The 22,722-nt window shown below is 40.0% G+C and overlaps 1 protein-coding gene across 3 annotated transcripts; it reads right to left on the minus strand.

Annotated features, from left to right (window-relative positions):
- Window positions 1-200: 200 nt before the first annotated feature.
- LOC111335116 (SCO-spondin) lies at window positions 201-22,711 on the minus strand. Of its 3 annotated transcripts, XM_088747912.1 has the most exons (28): window positions 21,322-22,711; window positions 21,065-21,221; window positions 20,355-20,405; window positions 18,958-19,083; window positions 18,595-18,659; window positions 17,648-17,733; window positions 16,821-16,999; window positions 16,121-16,345; window positions 15,349-15,449; window positions 14,063-14,202; window positions 13,344-13,458; window positions 12,737-13,068; window positions 11,915-12,100; window positions 10,518-10,685; window positions 9,824-10,000; window positions 8,312-8,488; window positions 7,715-7,900; window positions 7,152-7,337; window positions 6,417-6,539; window positions 6,055-6,240; window positions 5,727-5,903; window positions 5,344-5,520; window positions 4,286-4,462; window positions 3,623-3,799; window positions 2,889-3,065; window positions 1,982-2,074; window positions 1,287-1,528; window positions 201-424 (listed from the first exon to the last, which is right to left on the minus strand). In XM_088747912.1, the coding sequence occupies exons 2-27, from the start codon at window positions 21,170-21,172 to the stop codon at window positions 1,329-1,331; spliced, it is 4,095 nt and encodes a 1,364-aa protein (XP_088604038.1). In that variant the 5' UTR covers window positions 21,173-21,221; window positions 21,322-22,711; the 3' UTR covers window positions 201-424; window positions 1,287-1,328. The 3 variants fall into 3 exon arrangements, with proteins under 3 accessions (XP_088604038.1, XP_088604037.1, XP_088604039.1); XM_088747911.1 differs by having other exon boundaries at window positions 21,065-22,711; XM_088747913.1 differs by lacking the exon at window positions 16,121-16,345 and having other exon boundaries at window positions 21,065-22,711.
- Between the last annotated feature and the right edge of the window lie 11 nt (window positions 22,712-22,722).

Below are 22,722 nucleotides of genomic sequence, written 5' to 3' on the forward strand. Positions count from 1 at the left end.
TTTAGTGTAGGCGAATATGGCGTGATATTTGTACTCGTCTCGCGGGTTTTTTGTACTCTACGAAGCATAGTTGGACAATGATGTTCAATAATTCACTCGACCTCGTCTTATGGAGAATTATTCAATGATATCCACATCACCCCATATCGCAGTCCAATGATTGTCAAACAAGAGAGAATAAAACATCATTTCAACAACTGTTTAAGTGTTATGGTAAAAATAGTTTAATAAGGATATCAACTAAAGGCCAAAACTTGTTTATACATTCTGAGTGACATAATGAGATTTTAGGGCATTGTCAAGTAGAATAAACGTCATCGATCGTCGGTTGTAATCTTCCCATAGACCACATTATCTTACGGACGTCATGATCATAGTTGTTGTTGCAATAGCTCTCTAGCCCTTCATCTCGAACGCAGTCCATCTGAAATAGATAGAACAGCATTTGTTCTGATTCCGATTTAGAAGACAAGTACCGTAAGACAAGGGACCCTCCTATTATAATAGACCTTACGATATCAGGTTAACTCCATAGTAACACAACCAAAATCCTCTGATATAATAGTAATGGTAATCAAAGTTTAATGTCTTTACGTGAGGCATGGTCACCCATATTGCCCGAGCCAGAGGCTCATGTATGAAACGCAAGACAATAACCCACCCATCCCACCCCAGGGGCGGACATCCATCACACAGTAATCTCGTGCGTGGGAAATTAACGTCTCCTACCCCTAACCCTGCAGAAGACGGGACCTCTATTTATTCGTCCCTATCCGAGAAGACTAGAATATCTATACCATTTCTTGATGTTATAGAAAGGCAGCACATTCTTCTCAATAATTTTAAGACCTTGAGTGTTGGTCCGGCCTGGGCTCGAACCCTCCACCTCTTGCGCATGAGTCCAGCGCTCTATCCTTTGAGCTAACTGGGAGGCGATGTAATAAGAGGAGGGGGGGGGGCGTCATAAGTATATAATAAAGCCTGATGGAGGTATCATATTTTGGTTGTGTTACTATGGAGTTAACCTAATACCTCTATCAGGCTTTATTATATACTTATGACGCCCCTCCCCTTTTATTGGCCACTATTTTTTCCCATAGTCCCCCCTTTTATGCTCTGTTAGAGACGACTGATTCCCCCTCCCTGAAAATCATGTAATCCTCCCGAAAATCCTCCCTCCCCCTCCTTCCTAGACGGTGACTAATAGCTGGCCTCTTGGACAAAAAATTATTGCTGTTAAGATCGATTAGAAACCAGTCATGTGCGACAAATAGACTAAGTTGTACCATCATCCAAACGCTGTCTTCCTTTTCAATCGAGTTTTGTCGCTAATCGGTACACTTCTGTTTTCCACAAGTGCGTGTTTCTTTTTTTTCCCCTAGTCTCTCGCAGCCTTCTCTTCCATTTGCAGGTGGGGGATTGGTACATAGCCGAGAGCGAGTCTGTGTTCCTCCTCCGCACGTCTGACTGCATGAAGTCCAATGACTCCAGTTGGAATAACCTCCATCAGTTGGAATGATGACTTCATCTGAAAATAATTAGTTCATATATATGTTTCTCACTTTTCTGTTTTCCATCTATTTCCAAACTGATTAAATACCTTATTTCCCCCCTCACCATTAGCCTTCATTTCCATGTGATGTTTTACATCTCAATTTAGTGTTAATCAGCTGTTCACGCGTATACAAGCAGCTATCATTCATTTACTTACCTTAGGATTTCACGTAGAGTACATTTTCCTGATAACATGATAAATTATTAGTTGTATTTCCAGGCGTTAGTTCACATTTGATCACCTTCTCTGTCTTCGTGTTTTTTTTTTTTTTTTTTAATTTCTTAAAAGTAATGCTCATCATGATATCATTTATCCTAAGCGAGTGCGTCATTTTACTACCGCTAATAAATGTTATTTCATAAGTTGAATTACCTTTCCAGTTTGATGTGCATGTGCAACTTTAAAGCTAACAGAGAAATGACTAACCCCAAATACATTTCCCGCAGCCACGCCCATTTTTTCGTTGTCTGCATTCTTCCTCACCAGTAATATCGTGACAAGAAGTACGCTCTGTTATTACTATAAGCAGAAAGATACCAACATCAAATCTCTCAATTAGTAATAGAATATGAAATTCTTTATACCATATCAATGTATTCTTCTTATTTCAAATAGCAATGGAGGACAGGCAGTCATTTTTATCATACTGAGATATTTTGTTCGGTGGATGCAAATTAAATAGAAAAAATGGATATAGGCTACATGTATGTTAGATTTGTTTTACGTTTACGTTTAACAACGTTTAGTGCATAGGGCACTTTTCTGGTCCAAGGGTATTCCTAGAACGTGACTCCATTGTTGTATTTACTTTGTATACCACAATCTATCTATAAAATCATGAAAACTAAATCTAATATTATTACATTGTCTGCCTGTGCATCAAATAAATCTCAAAATAAATCAGAGAACAATAGATGGACGCACCTAGATGTGAAAATTTTCTTCAAGTATGCAAGCACGGAGCCGAGTGAGGAATACGAGAGGAACAACGAGCAACCAGGTATTATTTTCTTTATTGCATAAACATAATAGGCCTTTACTGACGAGAAAAGTCGACTTTATTTATGAAAGAAAAAAAAAAAAAAAAACAAAGGATCGACCATCCGCGAAAAGTCGTAACGGTGCGTGGGCGATAAGGCTCTAGGTGAAAAAATGTGTTGAATCTTGAGCCATATTCACTTATCAACCTAACAGAGCGGCGCGAAAGGCGAGTGACGTGTCAGCAGCTGATTGGTAATAATTATCGGGATTTTACCGGTGTTTTGTTACGACTTTTTTCAGAGCTGGAAATCCTTGTGAAACACCGCAGTCTTTATGATAGAAAAACTTTTACCAACAAGGTCTTCACAGTTTTTATTCGAGCATTCTCGTTTTTCTAGAGCGACTCCCTCGCACAGTGCCCCTCCATTTGTAGGCGGCGGGTTGGTGCATGAACGTGTACGATTCTGACTTCCGGTACAGGTATCACTACACGAAGACCAGGGAGACCAGTGGGAGTATCCCCCATCCACTGCGGGGTAAAAATGGTCATAAATTTAATCTTGAAACGAATATGCAATGATCACTAATATTGTTGCATTTCATGTTTCTCTGTGGAACAAATCATAGTCAATCGCCAATCGAAATCGCCTGAGTGAAGCAGGTAGGAGGAGTTTGGTTGTGCCTCGATAAAATTTGCCTGCTCCCCCCATAAGGCTTTGTAAGATGCTTATGATGCCCCCTCATTTACAGTTGATTGGCAATCGATTTCTATAGTCTTTTTATTATACTCTGGCGACGACTGATCCTCCCTCCGTTTATAAGTCTCGTCACTTAAATAACATAGTCAAGGAAAGAAAAAAAATCTTTGCATTTGCCACACATCTTGGCAGGTCTTAACGGCTGTTTCAAAACAGTTTGAACCTCATGCAGTAGCTATGATCTACCAAACTTTGACAAGAATGATTTGACGCCACTGGAAATAACATGTAAGATGGAAAAACAATACTTGTAGTCTTTCCATGGCTATGGTCAAGATGGGCTTCCAAAATAAGAAAAATGACAGGAGTATTTATTGACTTTAATTACCTGGGCATTTGTTTGTCGCACATCTTTGCGATTCTGAATCTGGTCCTATGATTGTGCAGTTTTTACCACCGTTTGCTGGCGGAGGATTGGTGCAATTACGAGAACGAGTCTGCGTTCCTCCGTCACATGACCTGCTACAAACACTCCAGCTGCTCCATGAAATGTAACCTCCATTAACTGAAGGGACACAGGACATTATGATAAGTTTATCAAGTGGGGTAAAATGGTCTCTCTCTTCACTTATGCGCTGCTTCTAACGCTAAGGTCTTCAGTCGCATAAACCCTGGAAATTTGAGACTGTGAGATTCAGACAAATATTGGCTAAGTGGTCGGAGAAGACACTTTTAGAGTGCCGCTATCCACTCCGAAGTGTATATGGATAACGGACAATTTTTGTGGATTTCCTGCAATGTTCTGGTATTCCACCAAAAAGGTATAGCAATACTTTAAGTCAAGAACTCACAGAAATGCATCAACAGGAGGGTTAACCCTGAGGCTATCTTTGGGATAGCCAATGATCGAATAATATCCTAATTACTATAATAAATTAATCCATATTTTATTCTTTTTCCGTGAGCAGAATCAAAAATTTTTCTCCATTTAATCTTGTGGTTTTAACGATTTACTGATCTTTCACTAATTGACCCGCATAGTAAAATTTACCTGGACACTTCTGTGTGTTACAGCTTTGGAATTTTTTCGTTGGTCCCAGCTTCAGGCAGCTTCGTCCTCCGTTCGCTGGCCGAGGATTGTTGCAAGATCGATGGGCTAATTGTGCACCTCCACCGCATGACTTGGTGCACTCACCCCAGGGGCGCCATTTTGAGAAACCGCCATGAACTGATAGGGAGAGGGCAAAAGTTGTTAGTTTGAAGTAGACACTTTGAGACGGCTTATATACACTGAGCCGCTGACCTCATTGACTGTTTTTCCTTTTTTCTTTGTTGTGGAGTTGGAGAAGAAAAGCACATGGCACGTTTGGATTTTGTTTTCCCTTCGTTTATTTACTTTCTCCGTTATCTGGTTACGGAGAACTTTGAATCGTTCTTTTGTTCGTTGGATAAATTTTTTGTTAGTTAATTATTTGTTGGCTTGAATGAAACAACGATACAATTCAACGCATGTCAAGATTTTTTGTTTCTTTAACCCCTTATGATAGTGAATGCAAATGAGGTAGCTACGCAATAGCTATATTAAAACCTAATCGATCATTAGAACGAAAACAATTGGAATCCTAAGCAGCTGTAATTTCATCTTGTTTATTTCGTGCTGATGTATTCTCATAGCAAATTTCACCCGCTCATTCGACACTTTGGTTGAAACTGTACTTGGACACTTCTGTAAGTTACAATTTTGGTATTCACGATATGGTCCCAGTCTTCTGCAGTCTCAACCTTCGTGTGCTGGTCGAGGATTGTCTCAGAATCGAACCATGACCGACTGCATTCACAACGGGAGTGCCATTTAGAGAAACCGCCATGAGCAGCTCAGGAAGGAAAAATTAAATTTTACAAAATATTAAAGAAGACTATCCACCAACCACACAAAACAGTAAATGCTGATGTTGCAGCAACAAAATGACTATTTTATAATGTGATAAAACATTTGAAAGAAAACAAATTGAATCCATATCAGCTGTAATATCACTGTGTATATTTCGCGCTGCGTGATGTATATTGACTAGCTTTTATAAATATTTCACCCGCAGAGTAAAAGTTTACCTGGACATTTCTGTGTGTTACAACTTTGGCTTTTCTCAGCTGGTCCAAGTCTCGAGCAATTCTTCCCTCCGTGTGCTGGCCGGGGATTGTCGCAATAACGAATAAAGTGTTCAGTTCCTCCACCACATAAGCGAGAGCATTCATGCAAGCGCTGCCAAGGAGAGTAACCGCCATCAACTGAAGAAAGAGAACACAAGAAATCATAAAAAAGATACATAAAAACCGCCAAATGTAGTAGTATCGTATTTCAGCTTGATAATAGTACTCTCATAGCAAAACAAACCATAGAAAGGAGCATAATCCCAAATGACTTGACTGGAATTCTACCATTTTCATGTTTTGTCTGTCTTTTAACTCATTTGATTCTTTAGTCAAAAGTCTACCTGGACACTTTTGTGTGTTACAAGTTTGGTACTCATAACGCGGTCCCAGTCTCCTACAGCCTCGTCCTCCGTGTGCTGGTCGAGGATTGTTGCAGTATCGAAGGAATAGCTGTCTTCCTTGACCACATGTCCGACTGCACCTACCCAAGGAGTACCAACGCGAGTAACCGCCATGAACTGAGGAAGAAGAACACGAAAAAATAGTAAACGAAGGGGCTAAAGATAGTCCTTCTTTAGCAGAAAAGGCCTCAAGGATTCGGCTCAGTGATAGATAAAATAGGTAGTATTAATAGTTGTTCTTTAGAGGCCAGCTTCGTGTAAGGTTTACCTGGGCAAGGTTTTGTGTTACATCTTCGTGATTGTGAATCTTTTCCTAGTAAGTGGCAATTTCTCCCTCCATTGGCAGGTGGAGGATTGCTACAGGAACGAGAGCGCAATTGGATTCCTCCTCCACATGTTTTATTACAATTCTGCCATTTACTCCACGGTGAGTATCCTCCATGAACTGGAAAGTCTAAGGATGACGATAGACTGTTGTTACCGAAACGTCTTAGATTTTATCGCTTTAATTGAAGATAATTTTGATAATGCTTTCTTCTTTACATTTTTCTTTGTAACATTCATTTTTCACCTATGTAGTGTGAAGGATGAGTATTGGAATATGTGCATGCTTCAATCTGGTCAACGTACCACTCTTTCGTCTGTCTATTTTGACCTCCTGCAATATTTTCTTCCTTTTAGAGACACGAGGGTTGTTTTTGAGGGGGTCCTCCTTAGTTCCATACAGAATTAGCTTCAAAGAAAATACATGACCTGTAACGTAGACAATAGAAAAAAAACGTTTTTCTCTTTTCTGTCGTCATGTTAAAACATCATTAAAACTCATCAAACTCATCACTGATCAGAGAGCTTAGTCACTAATGTAAACTACAAGTAAATCAAGGTAAAATCGGGGGCCTCTAAGATAAAAGAAAGGAGACTAAAGACATGAAACCCATATCAAGTGAGACTTTGTTAAAAGATGATAAAGTTGTAAATTAATCCACAAGAGGTCGGCTTTTAGGAAGTTTATCGAGAAGATCGGGCCCTGTTGTCGCTGGTAACTTCGTTACCTAAAGAAGTATCCGGAGCCTAAGGATTTGTTTGGATACAAATGGCGGGAAGGGATAATCTGAATATGTGCCTTCACTCAGAAAAGCTCCTATAATGTACATAATGAAACTAGTATCAAAGAAAACCAAAAAATCAAGTTTTGAGAGTAGGGAGGGAAAGGATGATGAACTTTAGAAGCGTCGTTTCTCCGATTCAAGCGAACGCTTCCAACCGTATGTAACTGATTCTTATTGCCTGCTCTTAGAAAAAGGTAGCTTAGTACTGTATACCAAGCAAAAGAAAAGACAGAACAAAGATAACAAAAAGTTGTACCTGGACATTTATACGTGTTACATCTTTGGCCTTGAAAAGATCCTCCCCATTGTCCCAGTCCTAGGCAGTTTCTCCCACCGTGTGCCGGCTTGGGATTGGTACACTTGCGATCACGCCACTGATGTCCTGTGTTACATGACTTGGTACAAACACTCCATTCGCCCCATGGTGAGTAACCACCATGAACTAAGAGGACATAAAAAAAACTCGCGAAATGATATCAGACGATACAGAAAAAAATATTAAACTTATTGCATAGACAGACAAACAGACATGTAGATGGAAGAACGAAGATAGACTGACAATTATTGATAGAAGTAGATAGAAAGCAGATCTGTAGAAGGAGAGATTAAAAGGTAGATAGATAGATAGATAGATAGATAGATAGATAGATAGAGCGAAAGATGGATAGATGGGTGGGAAGGTAGATTGGCAAAAAGAGAAACAGACAGAAAGAGAGGTAGGCAAAGAAATGAATATGTTTTTAAAAACGTCCATTAAAAGTACGAAGAAAGCCTACTAATTTAGTATTTATTACACGTGAGAACGCTTCAAAACTCTACCTGGGCAAGGGCGTCTCTTACAATATCGTGTTTGTGATCTGGTACCAAGGCCACTGCAGTTTCTTCCTCCGTTTTCAGGTGAAGGATTGGTGCATGCACGTGAGCGGGTCTGAATCCCTCCTCCACACGAGACAAGGCAGGGAGTCCAAGAGGACCATATTGTGTAATTACCGTGTATAGGAATGGCTGTAAACATAAACGTGAATTTGAATTACTTAATCTTTCTCAATTCTCAAACCAAAGCTTAGGTGAGGACCAGTTATTAAATTTATCGCCTGTGAGGAAAGTGGAGGAACTTATTTTGGGAGGATTGCATGGTTGTTAAGGGGAACGGTGGGGGGATCAGTCGTCCCCAACAACAGCGGCGTAAAGTGAGAACTGTTAGACATTTGACTGCCAATCAACTCACAGTGAGAGGGATCATGAAAAATCTTACAGAGCCTTAAGAGAGGATTCGGTAAATATTATCGTGACACGAAAAAGATCTTCCGCCTTCCCCTGATGACACTTGTAAATAATATTTGTGCTCGTGTGACAGCAACTGAATGCTAATGTAATACGACATTTACTGGTACGATAGATCTAAGAAGAAGTTACCTGGAGTTGTGCACATTTCAGTACCACACATTCGCGTTTCTTTAGAAGGCCCTGCACATGGCGTCCCTCTCTTTGCAGGTGGTGGGTTAGAACATGTACGATTACGCTGCTGAGTTCCATTGCCACACTTTGCATTACAATTAGACCAGTCGGACCAGTTTGTATAATTTCCATGAACTAGAGAAACAATTTATTATAATGGTTACTGCCAACCAATGTTACTTTGACTCTCTATATTTTGGTGTTTAAGCGTAAACTGAAGAACGCAGTCGACCTTCAGATAACCATGTCGGAGGAGTGAAGAATTAGGACACTCATAGGGATTGACGGAGTAGGGGGGGAGGGGTTGATTGTCGCTGTGTCTGTCTTCCTGGCCTCTCAGAAAACCTTCCCAATCATAATGAATCCTGTGGCCAATTATAGACCCCATCAAAACCACTCTGGGAAAATGTAACAACTTTTTAAACACGAATTGGACTTTCAATTACTTTATCTTTCTAAATTCTTAAACGAAAGCTTATTTCGTAGAAGTGACTGGTCAGAAGAACCGATAAATTTCTTTTTCATAGGTCGTTTTAAGGTTTATTGGATCTGACCGTGTTCAGTAACATCGAGATCACTTTGAAACAACTGATCGACGAATAAAACTTCCCTTTCATAATTTTTAAATCAGCCACAACGCGTGAACTCAGAACTGAAAATATTATGAATAAAGGCTGATAGTTTCGAAAGAAACTGTTTGGGGCTGCGTCGGTGGAAGTAACGAAATAATTTGGATATATCAACAAAGTTGAAATGGTAAATGGGCCACCGTAACGATTACAAAAGCTGACGTTTCGAGTGTTAAGCCTTCGTCGGAGCGAATTTCTATTCGACTGAAGTTCAAAGGGACACAAGTGCGGTATCATTCGGGACCATTCGGGACAGTGCCCGGTCCAATACTTAGAGAATATTGGACCGGCAATAGAGCATTTTGATTGGTTTATTTTAGTTATTGGCCCTCTGACTGCTCGAGTCGTGTAATAAAGTTATCAGAATGACATGCAGAGTTTTACAAGGTGTTGGTTTCCTCGTTACGCTTAAATACATTGTGAGAGTACTGCTGATTAGGATTACTCTAGGGGCAGTTACTCTCCCCATGTGAGTTTGTATCTCGCCGACGAATTACGTGGCCGTCCCGTACGAAGGCGCAATAACATAAAATTTTGTTTTCGTCGGTCGGTTTTCAGAGGTCTGTTGCTTGTGTTCCAGTGAATCGCCCGTCCGTTTGTTGTGTAGAGACACTGTTGTTTAGTAAAGACATTCAACAAGTAAAAATGGATTTGATAGACACATACGTGAACTTTTTTCGGCAAGCATAGCTGGCACCTATACGAGGAGAAATTTTTCCTATGGTGACCGCCGATGACACTTACAAATCAGAATTATTTTTGCTTAACAGTGTACCGGTAATTGAATGCCATTGTGCAGACATCCTTAAGCAAAGGTACGATAGATGTAAGAAGAAGTTACCTGGAGTTGTGCACATTTCAGTACTACACATCCGTGTTTCTTCAGTAGGCCTTGCACATGGTTTCCCTCCGTTTGCAGTTGGTGGGTTAGAACATGAACGATTTCGCTGCTGAGTTCCACTGCCACACTTTGCATTACACTTAGACCAGTTGGACCAGTTTGTATAATTTCCATCAACTGAAGAAACAATGTAATTTGACAACTGCTAAGCAATGTTGCCACGATTTTCTACGTTTTCGTGTTTAAGTATAAACCGAAAAGTGTTGTTTACCTTCTGATAAAAAATGTCACGGAAATGAAGAAATAAGAACAATCATATGGATTAATTAAATTGAATCACTTATGCATGATCAATATACCATCAAACCATTCAGTTAACGAGTGTTAGTTAAGCTTATAGCAACCATGCCTTTATCTGTCAGGATGAATTTCAACACAATTGTGCTATCTTTCTCAAACGAGACAAAATCTAAAATCGCTAGATTTCTTAAGAAAATAAGATCTGCCTTCAACACTCCCAGTCCCAGAAGGGTTAATAGAAGGACAGGACAGAAGAAATTGGATCAGGAACTGTCGAGGAAAGATGATAGTCTGAATTTGAAAAGTTCATAAAATTCAACTGCTTGCAAAATCCGACACACTTTTATTAGTATCCTAGACTGTTTGTATGCAATTTCTTTTTGTTGTAACTTACCTGGTGGACATGCGTGGTTGTTACATTGCTCTGTTTTTTCAAGGCATTCATTTTCTTTGGAGGAATTTCCGGGGCTATCAGGCATGATACACTTGCGTTCTCTATATCCTCCACCACATGTGACGTTGCACTCGGACCAGGGTCCCCACTGCCTAGACCCTTCATTATCTGATAAAAGTAAGGTAAACATAACGATTTAGCGCCACAGCTACTTCTAGTGTTCCCAAACTTTTCGTTGAAATGAACAGTCACAGGAATGGTTTGCAATTGCCTGTCCGTTGGTTTGTTTAAATTCCTTTTTCAATCAATATTTTCGTCTAAAATTTACAGCAATATAGGTTATATACACGTGCGATAATTCCACCGATATTTTGTATTACATGACCTAAAGTAAAGGAGGTCAGCACCTGAATTAAACTGCCTGATGATTGCTCCTGATGGAGCATGAAACTCTGAGTAGCAATTAAATGTCTTGTACCAAAAAACCCAATTCGTTGCTGATAATATTATATATATATATATATATATAGTGGCAAATGGACTACTCAAGTTACGCACATATGGATTTTAATACAGCCTGTTTCGTAGACCAACAAAAGTTGATCCGCTCATCAGTTAAACTCCATACACACATAAGTGTATGGAGTGTGTATGGAGTTTAACTGATGAGTGGATCAACTTTTGTTGGTCTACGAAACAGGCTGTATTAAAATCCATAAGTGCGTAGCTTGAGTAGTCCATTTGGTACTGTAATCGCTCCTTCATTGTCGAGCACTGTCATGGATCCTACGTTGCCTATTTCGCTTATATATATATATTTAAGTACAGTTCTCGCCTTTCAAGTCAACGCTGGTTCCTTAACATTTTCAGTGGATTCGACAATTTTTCCATTTTTTTTTTATTGTGATAATTTTTCCCGTAGAAATTACTGAGTTTGTTTATATGTCATCACGCCCTATATAAATCTATTTAAGGAATTTGTAACTCATTGTATTACAATGGATGAAGGTCTCGGACCGAAACGTATTTTATTAAACTTTCTTAGACTTTTTATTTGAGTATATGTCTTTCTTAGCTCGAAGTTGTCCGTCCTCGTGTACTACAATATATATATATATATATATATATATATATATATATATATATATATATGTATACAGGTATATAAATGGATCAATGGATATATGGATAGTTGGATGGACGAATAGTTAGTTAGATAGATAGCTCGATAGATTAGAAGATAGATGAATGTAGTTGAGTAGGTAGGCAAGCAGATAACCAGACAGAAGGGAAAAAATTGAAGAGAAAATGAATTTGGTTTTGAAATGTCGTCAAATAGACAAGCAAGGTCTCGTAATTTAGTTCATTTTTATTCCTGAGTAAGCCTCGAACTCTACCTGGGCACGTGTGTATGTTACAGTATCTTGTTTGTGATCTGGTACCAAGGCCACTGCAGTCTCTTCCTCCGTTTTCAGGTGGAGGATTGGTGCATGCACGTGAGCGGGTCTGAATCCCTCCACCGCACGAGACAAGGCAGGGAGTCCAAGAAGACCATGTTGTGTAATTTCCATGTATTGGAATGGCTGAAAACATTAACGTGACTTATACTTACTTTCATAAACGAAAGCTTAGTTGGTAGAAATTACTGATCAGGAGAGCCAACAATTTCTTTTTATAAGTCCTCTTACGGATTTCTTGGATCTGACCTTGTTCAGTAACAGTGAGATCCCCTTGAATTAACTGACCAATAGAAACTTCCCATAATTTATTTACTTCAGTCAGAATGTGTAAACGCAAAAGTAATGATGGGGGTTATTAGAATACTACAGAGCCTCGGTGGGCGCGGGGGTGAGTGGAGGAAATTCAGGTAATTTTTTTTTTGTAGCATAACCAGAATCCTCTGACCCCTTCAGGCGATAGATAATGACTGGTCCTCAACCTTGTGATATGCTTCATTTCAAACCATGCTCCACAATTCAACTTAAGTCTAACCACAAAACAAATGGAGAGACTCCATGGGAAATATTTTGTGTTTGTATCCATTTCGTGTCCAAAAATTTCCTTTCTCACAAAGAAGTACAATCCATATCATCGAGGTTTAAATTCCATCCACTCTGCTCCAATCATGTCGACCACTTAAATTTTGCTTCTTTTTTCATTTTAAATTTAGTGTAAAACAAAGTTTTATTATGGAGACAGGCAATTTTGTGTCACGTTACCATGTACATTCCTAGTGTTTCTGTCTGGCTTGCTGTTCTTGATCATTATGTTCCAGTCCCCAATAGGATTCTCTCCCCAGTAGTGTAAGCTGGTCACTGTCCAGTTTGAAAAATTTTTGGAACGGGTTAAGCTGTCAATTGGCCGTGGATAAAGGAGTCGGGACAGGGTTCCACTTGGAGAAACGGATTCCATTTCCAGGTACCCTCGGCGTGGAAACGTAAGATTCATTTGTACCTGAACATGTTCCAGGTATCGGATCCCACAGTTGTCTGCCTTCACAGACAGACGCTTAAAAAATTTTCCTTTCCAAGGAATTTGTGGCCATTCGAAGCTTCATAAAATATAAGAATTATAATGATGATTAATGAAAATAAGTGAAACCGTTCCACCTTAGGCATGCTGCAATCCATGTTAGTCCCTATGAATAAAGAGCGGAAGGTTTTTCTCACTTCGGCAAACTTTGGTATTAAGCTTCCCCACTGATGAATTCAAAATTGGATTAGCGGGAAAAAATGGATTGAAATGATGCAATATGCAAACATATCATAATTCATCATATATATCTTTTAGCAGTGCCCCAAGATCGATCTCAATAACTATACGTACTTTGATATTTCTAGATTGATTTCACAGTAGAGTTGCCTTGGCACAGAAGTCCAATTCCTCGCGTACCGAACCATGTCAAGAGCATCCATCAGCCCAAATCCATAGTACTCGCTCACTAAATGAGAATATATCGTTTTTTATGATGATTTTTTGGGAAAATAGAAAAGCAGATAGGCAGGCAGACCGACAGACAAATATAAAAAATGCAAACAAAGAGTCAGACAGACTGAAAGACGGACAAACGGAGGGACGAAAATAACCAAAACTGAAAGGTAATACGCATAAAGACTGACGGACAGGCTAACAGACAGACAGGCAGCCAGACAGACCGACGGACAGATAGGCAGACAGGCTGACAAACCAAGGGACAGGCAACCAACCATACCCACAGATAGACAAACCGACAGACAGACAGACAGACAGACGGACAGACGGACAGATAGGCAGACAGACTGACAGATGGACAGACAGGTAGGCTGATAGGCAGACAGGCAGACAGGCAGACACACATGTGCAGACACCTAGACAGATAGTCAGACATACAGTCAGATAGATAGGCAGGCAGACAGACAGACAGAAAGACTGGCAGACAGACAGAAGGACTGGCAGACAGACAGAAGGACTGGCAGACAGACAGAAGGACTGGCAGACATGCTTTTATTCAATTAGGAAATGGACATTTCAGGAAAATTCAGATGTAGATTCTATTAAATATATACCTTGAAGATCAGCCTTGTTTGTCTTCCAAGAAGGTTTGGGTCGTCTGAGCAGAGAGGGCGAGAGTGATCTTCTCGGAGGAATAATGGGCTTGGAGCTTCTGGCTATCAGGTGCTGAACATCTCGCCAAGTTAACTGTGGACTTCAAAACAATAAAACGCTACTATTAAACACTTTATAGACATCATCGAGTGATTCATTTAGAACACGCCGACAGGTATTGGTAAAACTTAAAAAAGTTAAGCCCCTACCTCGAGATTAGTGACTTCAATGGTTAGTCTCATTTTGTCTCGTAATAGTCAGAAATATGTCTAACTGCAAACATTTGCACCATTATATAAACTTTGAACAACCCGTGCAGGAAACACTGTCAAATCTGAAAGCCACGAGGATCTTCATTCTTCGAACTTCGTGATTAGATTTAGTTTCGAAAAAGAAGAAGGCTTGAAAAAGGTTAGAAACGTAAACTTGAAAGAATACGAGGGAAGCCCTTCATTCTCACGTAAGCGAAGTCTTATAGTAGCACTTGATGCTGCTTTAAAATGGAAATAATTTTAATAATGTTTTAGCTGCGTTTGTTGGGGGTTTTACCACTTGCTTGGCTTTTAACGAGAAGAATTAAGACTCTTCTCTTTTCATTCTTTCCTACTACGACGTTTCAGATCTTTTTTTTTTCTACTACTGCCCCTACTGCTGCTACTTTTCTCATCTTCTACTTTTTGCGAGGAGTGCCCGCGTATTAAATACAAAAATCACAAACAAGTTTGGGTTAGCTGGCCGTAGGAGTTTCCATAGTGTATCCGTTGTTTTGCAAAGGGGGAAATTGGGTGGCTCGCTCCGAAGTACTTGGCGAGCACCAAGGAACCAATTAAACGCTAATGATTTAGCTGCGCGCGAGAATCACACGCACAAACAGGATCTTCTGTGTGGGTAAAACTCAAGGTCAGTTTTACCAACCCAAACGTGACCACGTATGAAACTCATTTATTCTCAACCATGACAAGCGATTAAAATGTCTAGCACGGTATGAAGGAAACCCGCGAACTGAGCCAAGTTCAAACGCGCACTAAAAATAAAAGATCAAAACTATAAATCTACCAAAATAACACGTAGGCGCTTAAGGCAAGGCTCAACAAAACAAAAAGCTTAACTTAAAAAATCTCAAAATAACAACTTCCAACTTTACCTCACAACACGTTAACACACTGATCTCATAAATAAGACAGCAAAATGCTAGATCTCAAGTTCCTGCTTTGTTTCTATTCTACAAAACGTTTTTTTCACTTACTTTGCTTCAAGGGTCAACGCAATGATCCCGGAGGCTAGCGCAGCACTGGCAGAGGTGCCCGGAAAGTTCTCCGCGCAATCTTTATTTCCTTTAGGATTCATCTATGAATAAAATAGAAAAGGAATCGGGATCATGATAAGCTACTCTGAAAGCGATTTGTACTGTCTTTTAAGGCTACAGTCGCGAACGAATCATGTTGAGATAAATCAATAAGCATGCTAAATCAATTTCACCGTCTCTTCGCCCCTAAATGTTGACAGCTCTTTTTCTGTCAAAAGAGAAAGAAAGTTCTAGAAACACCATGGATGAGATAGGAGATAGGAGAGGGGATGAAGGGGAAGAAAGGGAAATAAATGGAAGCCGTCGAAACAGTTTTGAGCGCGATTGTAGGAAGTGAGACCCCCAAACACTCAGAGTTTTCATTCAACTGGTTGACTTCTTCAAATTTTCGCGACAAAATGTGAACGTGCTGTTTTTTCGCCATTCACTGTCACAGAAAACGCCTTTTACGGGCTCAGCGAAACATCACTCACTAATAGGCACCGGTTATCATCGGTGGGGGATTGGAAGATTTTGGTTGTGTCAAGAGATTAGAAATCGATTGTGTAGCGATCACATTTGCCTGTGTTGTGTCAAATTTCTACAGTCCTCCCCTTACACTCTATTCATGACGACTGATCCTCGCTCCGTTCTCCCTGAAAAATCATGTGATCCCTAAAACCCTCCCCTTCCCGCCCCTCTCCCCTAGCGATAAGTAGCGATTGGCCCTTACCATGGGAGGCTTCACTTTTCCACTTGTAAACATGTCCTGTCCATATGTCACAGCCATGATGGCCGCGCACTTCTCGGTGTAGCTTGGTACCATGCCGTCCCAGTTCACCCCAGAGATGGCGATGGTATAAATACTGTTTACATAACCGCTAAACGCACAACTGTCTCCTGGGAGTCCGCCATTTCCCGCGGCAAAAACAAATATGGATCCTTTGCTTCCACGGCCCTAAATTTCATGATCAAAAAAGCTTATGAGAAGGCGAGCTAATAACCCCATTGTATGACCAGACTCATATGAAAGTTAACGAGCAGTACTTTCAAACGGTATTCAACAATTATACTACGAGGGCGCACAGAATAATTATAAGACCAGAGAGGTAGGTAGCGCCGAGTCGGTTATAATGATCTCATATTGCGACGAGTCTGTTGGGTAGAATGATTGTTTAAGGAAAATCGCTCATATGAAATACCTCTACCAACCAGCTTTTTCCTGCAGAATACTAGTTATATTAGAAAGCCCTGGGTCATCCTGGGGGGTGTAGGGTGCACATCCCTCTGCACCAGACCCCTCCCCTAGACATACGCTTCGTGTCTCTGAATCTGTGCTTTCAAATGAGGTTTGGAGGTGCTGTTGAACTAAAACGAAACTTTAAGTTCATGGGAGGAACTGGCCACTCAAAATGTGGTATTTTCTTACATACCAATCGTGTTCCCTTTTCAAGGATATCCGCCAATAGAGGACCGGGTCCCTTCACTTGCCAACCCATGTCCCCAGGCCCCCAGCTGTTAGAGTAGATGTCGATCGATTCCCTTTTAAAGCTCAACGCTTTTGCCTCTGATTCGTCGGTTGATTTGGTTTTGGCGTCATATATTCGAATACCTAACAATGAATGACACAACAAGATCAGCTGTAAAGGCATTTTCTTTCTTCTGACTTGCTAATTATATTACTTTGGTTTGACGATTCTCAATAGAAAAGCGTTCCAATCCATGGAAACTACATGTTCTTGATGTAGAATAAAGACGTCAACTAAATAAAGATCATTCCAGGCTTTATTTTCCATCTATGCTTTCTTTGTGTTTGTATCAATATAATGCGATGATGCTCTCTAAATATCTGTCTAATAATATAAAGTTGACACACATAGTCTCAGAAACATGCTCTCCTTATATAATCAGTTCTTTTTCTTGTTTTGTCGGTTGTTTTTTTTTTTTTAAGTCGACCAGTGAGCGCCAAAAAATATGAAAAGTCCACTCCCATCTCTAACTGTTCACCCGAGTTTTACCTACGAAGATCAAGCTTATGTTGGCTTCAGCTCACAAAGGAACTTTCTACTTCGGACGCGTTTACATACATTGCACGGCGGAGAATGTGTTAAACGTTCCAAGCATTGGAACATAATTTAAATACTGAAAGTAGTAAAATTATTCACCACAGTGTCGATGAAGTGAAGTGATCAGTGGACATTTGCCTCTACTTATCAAGTTATCACATAATGTCACATAAATTTGTGACATATTTTCTTACCTGCAATTTGTGCTTTGTGTGCGACTCCTGGGCCACATTTACTATCGAGCCTTCCAGCTATGATCCCAGCGCAGCTTGTTCCATGACTAGATTTCGAGAATTAGTTGTAAGCGCACTGAATACTCAATTCAATGACGTGTCTAAAAAGAGAGAAAGGGCAGGGGGAACCATACATGCATGCAAACATTTCCATGATTTCATTCCACAAACTCGGATTTCAAACCCAGGCCTCCTTCGACGCCTGGGCGATTATGCAGGGAAACGCGTGTTTAAGATTTTGTCTCGAAAACTGTCGTCGAACGGCCTAGGTTGAAGTTTTTGTTTTTAAGTTGACGGCCTCCATATGAGGGTCTAAAAGAGTTTCTAATGCTTAAGGACATCCAATTTTACCCATTATGCCTAGTGTTAAGTTGTTAAACCTTCCAGTTACAAACATAGGAAGGGAACTTGTTTTCAGCCTGAGATTAACATTATGCGTTTTAAAAACTCTTTTATTACCTGTTTAGTTTTTTCACATATGAATTAGCCATGCAATATACTAGATTTTTAATTCTTACTTTTTACCCTCTTAAAATTTCTTACACTTGCTTTTAACAAAAGAGATGCATTTTTATCTTTGGTGAATAAAGACTATACTGTACTATCATATACATTATTATAATGGACAGAGGGGATCACTGGTCACTTGCAGGGAGGACTATAGAAAATTTACCGCCATTGAGGGGGCGTCCTTACAATACTACAGAGGCTTGGGGGGAATCAGGTAAATTTTATTGTAACGCAACCAAAATCCTCCAAGTCTCCGACCCCCTCCCTACCCTCCCTCCCCTACCCCCTCCCCCTCTCTCACTCCCGTTCCCCATGCCCCAGGCGATAAATAAAAACCGGTCTGTCAGTGGTATTCTTATTTTAAAAATGATGGGTGGATATTACAAAGTTTGCCATACCTGCCGGGGCTGTGGGATTCACTGATGTTTCTGTTCTCTAAGAAGTCATAACTTGATGTTTGGTCCTGCCGCAACAAAAACAAACAAACAAAAAAAGAAATGCTCCTAACATTTTTTAAGCGACTGACTTTTACCCACAGGGAGTCTGCACTTCACCACAAAAATTCTGTTTACAGCATGTTGCCTTGATGTTAAACGTGTTAGAATGCTTTCAAGTATAGTTGTTGAATATGTATAATCTCTAGATCTGAGGCATTACCCGACAAATTACAACAAATAGCCAAAAATTCGCGCCGTTGAGAGTCTCATGCGAAAAAACAAAAAACAAAAACAAAAATACAGTCAACAAAAGCAACAGCTTACGAAGTTAGATTGCAGGGAAGTATGTTTCATGTTGACCCCATCGTCCACAACAGCCACAAGAACACCTTTTCCTGTATAGCCAGAAAGCCATGTGGACTTCACATACATGGAAGGTGGGGTATCTCTCTGTAACGAAAATCGGTCGTTCTAGAGTTAAGTTTCAATAGTTAAATAGTGTTTAGCAAACTAAAGGCCTGGCTAAACTAAAAAACTTTGTTGCGGAAACATTGTTGCGGAGGCAAATGTTTCCCAGTTTAGCCGTGCGGGAAACATGTGTTGCGGAAACAAATTTTGCTGCTCGGAAACAAAAATTGTTTTTGCCTGCAGACAAAAACATTTTTGTTTCCCGGACAAAATTTCGCGTCCGAAACATGTTTCCAGTTTAGCCACGATGAAAACAATGTTGATTAGTTTCCAGTGCCGCTCGCACATTGAAAATGTTTCATAGCAACGGCGAGCAGACATCAATTAAAATGGCTGACTGCGAAGAAATTCAAGCAGGTCACGCTCAAAGAAAGGGATAGGGAAAGGGAAAGGAATTGGAAAGATGAAGAAATTGAAATGCTAATTACGCTGTATGAGGAAAGGCCTTGTCTCTGGGGACGTGGGTCATAAGGACTACATGAACAGGGACAGTAAGGAAGTGGCGCATTCGCAAATCGATCTACTGATTACACAAAAATATATCAGCCGGGGGGATTACACGAGCAAGTGGTTAATTATCAGGTCTCAATTTATGAGGGAAGAGGCTCAGGAAAGAAAAAAGAAGTCCAGTCAACAAACAAGCGATCTGTACCACTCTTCTTGGAAGTGTTACAAGTTGCTGAAGTTCGTTATTATTGTGCAGAATGCCACAAAGGGCTTTGATACAATGAAAATGTGAACATCCTTTGATCCCCAGACTTCCTCGAGGTCAGTTTATTCATACACGCATGCGTAGCTCATTTGTTTTCCGAAACAATGTTTCCTCGTTTAGCCACTGGGGCAGCAAAACATTTTGTTGTTTCCTGCTAATTTAGCCACTCCGGGAAACATAACAGGAAACAATGTTTCCGCAACAAAGTTTCCTAGTTTAGCCAGGCCTTAAGAATGTTTCCGCACAAATATTTGAAACAGGTCCTAAAGCCGAACATTCTAGTATGAAAGGCACAATCCGGAATATCCTTTTTTTCATCAGGGGTCTGGATACTTTTCAAGATTTCTTAAGGCTGTATAGTTGGGGAAAATAAACTCAAGAGGGATGATTGAATATTGTTCCTCACATGACTTAGTTAGCCATGACCTCACAAGTTGAGTACTACTAATATTTGTCAGCATTTCAGTTTCATTCAGTCTGCTCCATGCATGCATCAGATTTAGAACGTTGCTCCAGAATCTAAGTTTTATAATTTACATACCAAATACCACTGCAGCTTCGAAGAATAAGGTCCAAGAATATTTCTTTTCACCTGTTATTAAAAGTGAAAGATTTGAAGTGTCAGGAGAGGTAAACTTATCATTTTCACTCATTTGTGCGGTGTGGGCGTAAACTCGTAATATTATCGAATTAATTCATGCGTTTGAAATTTTGATAAAAGATAACGTTTCTTACCGTAAGTGTCATTTTTATCACTGAAAATAAAATCGATTGGCTGAAAAATTTAGTTACATCAGTTTGTCCCATTTTCATTTAACGGTATAATACTAATTTATATCTTCTCTTCCAAAGTACCGATAATTATTTCTCCAAGCAAACCACGAGCCCTGAAATCACGTGGAAATCCTCTTGCCCTGGTAGTCTAACAAATTTAATTCTTATTTCAAGGAAACACGGCTTGATCAGTTTTTGAACTTGCGGGCTGATCATTTTGATATTTTGAACCTATGACAGCATGAGCTCATCATTATACAATGGAAAGATAGATAGATAGATAGCTAAATAGATATAGATTGATAGATTAGATAGATAGATAGACAGATAGATATACAATATTTCTTTCACTCTGATTAGATTGCAAAATCATATGCAATACAGACGACAAAGATCTCGCGTCTCACCTTTAAGCTGAATTTGTTTCCCCTAACTTGATTGATTTACAAATAAGATTGCTTACGCCATGAAACTTACCCGATTAGTTGCATAAATACTTTCCTCTTTTCTCCCATCCTTATTTTTACCCACACAGACAAAATTCACTAGCATCGACGCTAGTAAAACAATGGCCGTATAATTCATCCCAGGTCGTAGGTGAAACTGGAAGTCTATCGGTCGAAAGCGAAAATTGCTGAAATTAAAAACAGTTTGGAAATCAACATTTAGGCAAGACTGAATACAAAATAATCTCTGGATAAGTTTAATACTTTGAATCGATACTTCTCCCCGACCTTCCTTCTTTTAATCTTTAGTGGATAATCCGTCTTCTGAGTAGTTTAGTCAATAGTTTCGGCCATGAAAATGTTGTGTACTATCAACTGAATACTCGTCCGCTTATCGAGACGTGCTTCAAAAGTTGTGCAAGACAACAAATGCAAAATAGAAGATACCAACTTGATCCTGTAACGCAAGAATGTCTTCCCGCAGTCTTCTTCAGCCTTAATGCCCGTCGAGTCAGATACCGGATGTCGTATTTACGGCGATGAAGGAAGTCAAATTTGATTAGTCCACGTTGGCAGAGTCTGTCATCACCTTCTTCGCTCAAAGGAGAATATGATTTGAATGGCTGATACGTTTGCAGCATGTATCTGCAAGGTACGCTGAAAATGTACGTACACGCACACTTAGGCCAGAAGACATAAACTTCAGTAGGCTTCAAAGCGGTTTTCACGCCGTTGTATGGTCGAATTGAATCCCTTGCCGCATTATCAGTTGGTCTATCTTAATTTCCTGCCGTGCCAGAAATTTTTTGAGGGTCTGTTCGACATCAGGGCTGGACTTTTTGCATTGAAAGTAAAGGAGACAGATGAATGACAGCAGTTGGACTGGAACTTAGTAAAAATTTCGAATATTCCGAAATGAGGGTGGCTTCGCCGTCCCTTCGGGCATGTGCGCCGAGTAGGGTTTTCCAGTGCGTACGATGCTAACGAAAAATAATCCCGTTCTGTTTGGCTTTTTCCAAATCACGCGCTGTACGCTATTTGCGTTTAAACTTCTGACTCGCATCTTTCCTTTCCAATTTCCTTTTTTACTTCGGGGAATCTTTTATATGGGGTTAACCTCTAGACATCCCCTTATGAGAGATATTTTTGTAATTTTTTATTTTCTTCTCTTGAATAAAGTATTGTATCTGTATCCAGCTGTGATACAACTACCGCAGTGATTCCATTGAACGCCCTCGTTCCAATAAGAGCCCCTATCTAGTGACAGCACTGTTAGAGTACATGTAAATTGAGATCAACTTTGGTTCATCTGCCTTTAGTTGCTCACTTGAAGCCTCATTACAATTAGAGCGGTCTTCGTGTCAGTTTCCTAACTATTCTGCCCGTACGAGTGCACAGTTCCTTCAAACGAATGATCTCGTCCTAAAATTTTGAGACGATTGCTTGGCTGGTCGTTCTAGCCAGGAGGGATCAAACAGCAAGGGATAACAAGTCTTCATGATCCTTCTTTAGTAATCATCAGCGTTTTGTTTCGCACATTTTACTTGTCTATTTCTCAAAACGGAAATGAGCGGCCTGTTCTAAATTGGCACCTCCCTTGAGGTACGATACTTTGGTCTCGTAAACCGAAAAAGAAAAAAAATACACAATGACGCCGTTTCAAAGAAATAAAAAGCCAAATTTACAGGG

Source organism: Stylophora pistillata, chromosome 2, assembly GCF_964205215.1.
Source record: "Stylophora pistillata chromosome 2, jaStyPist1.2, whole genome shotgun sequence".
In the NCBI taxonomy this organism is placed as follows: Eukaryota; Metazoa; Cnidaria; class Anthozoa; order Scleractinia; family Pocilloporidae; genus Stylophora; species Stylophora pistillata.

Excerpts from the sequence above, each read along its gene's own strand:
- LOC111335116 (XM_088747912.1), bottom strand. The coding sequence starts at position 21,172 with ATGAATTATACGGCCATTGTTTTACTAGCGTCGATGCTAGTGAATTTT. Across the intron at positions 19,084-20,354 it reads CGAAGCTGCAGTGGTATTTG|AGAGATACCCCACCTTCCAT; the intron begins GTATGTAAATTA and ends TTTTCGTTACAG. Across the intron at positions 5,904-6,054 it reads TAACACAAAACCTTGCCCAG|TTCATGGCGGTTACTCGCGT; the intron begins GTAAACCTTACA and ends CTTCTTCCTCAG.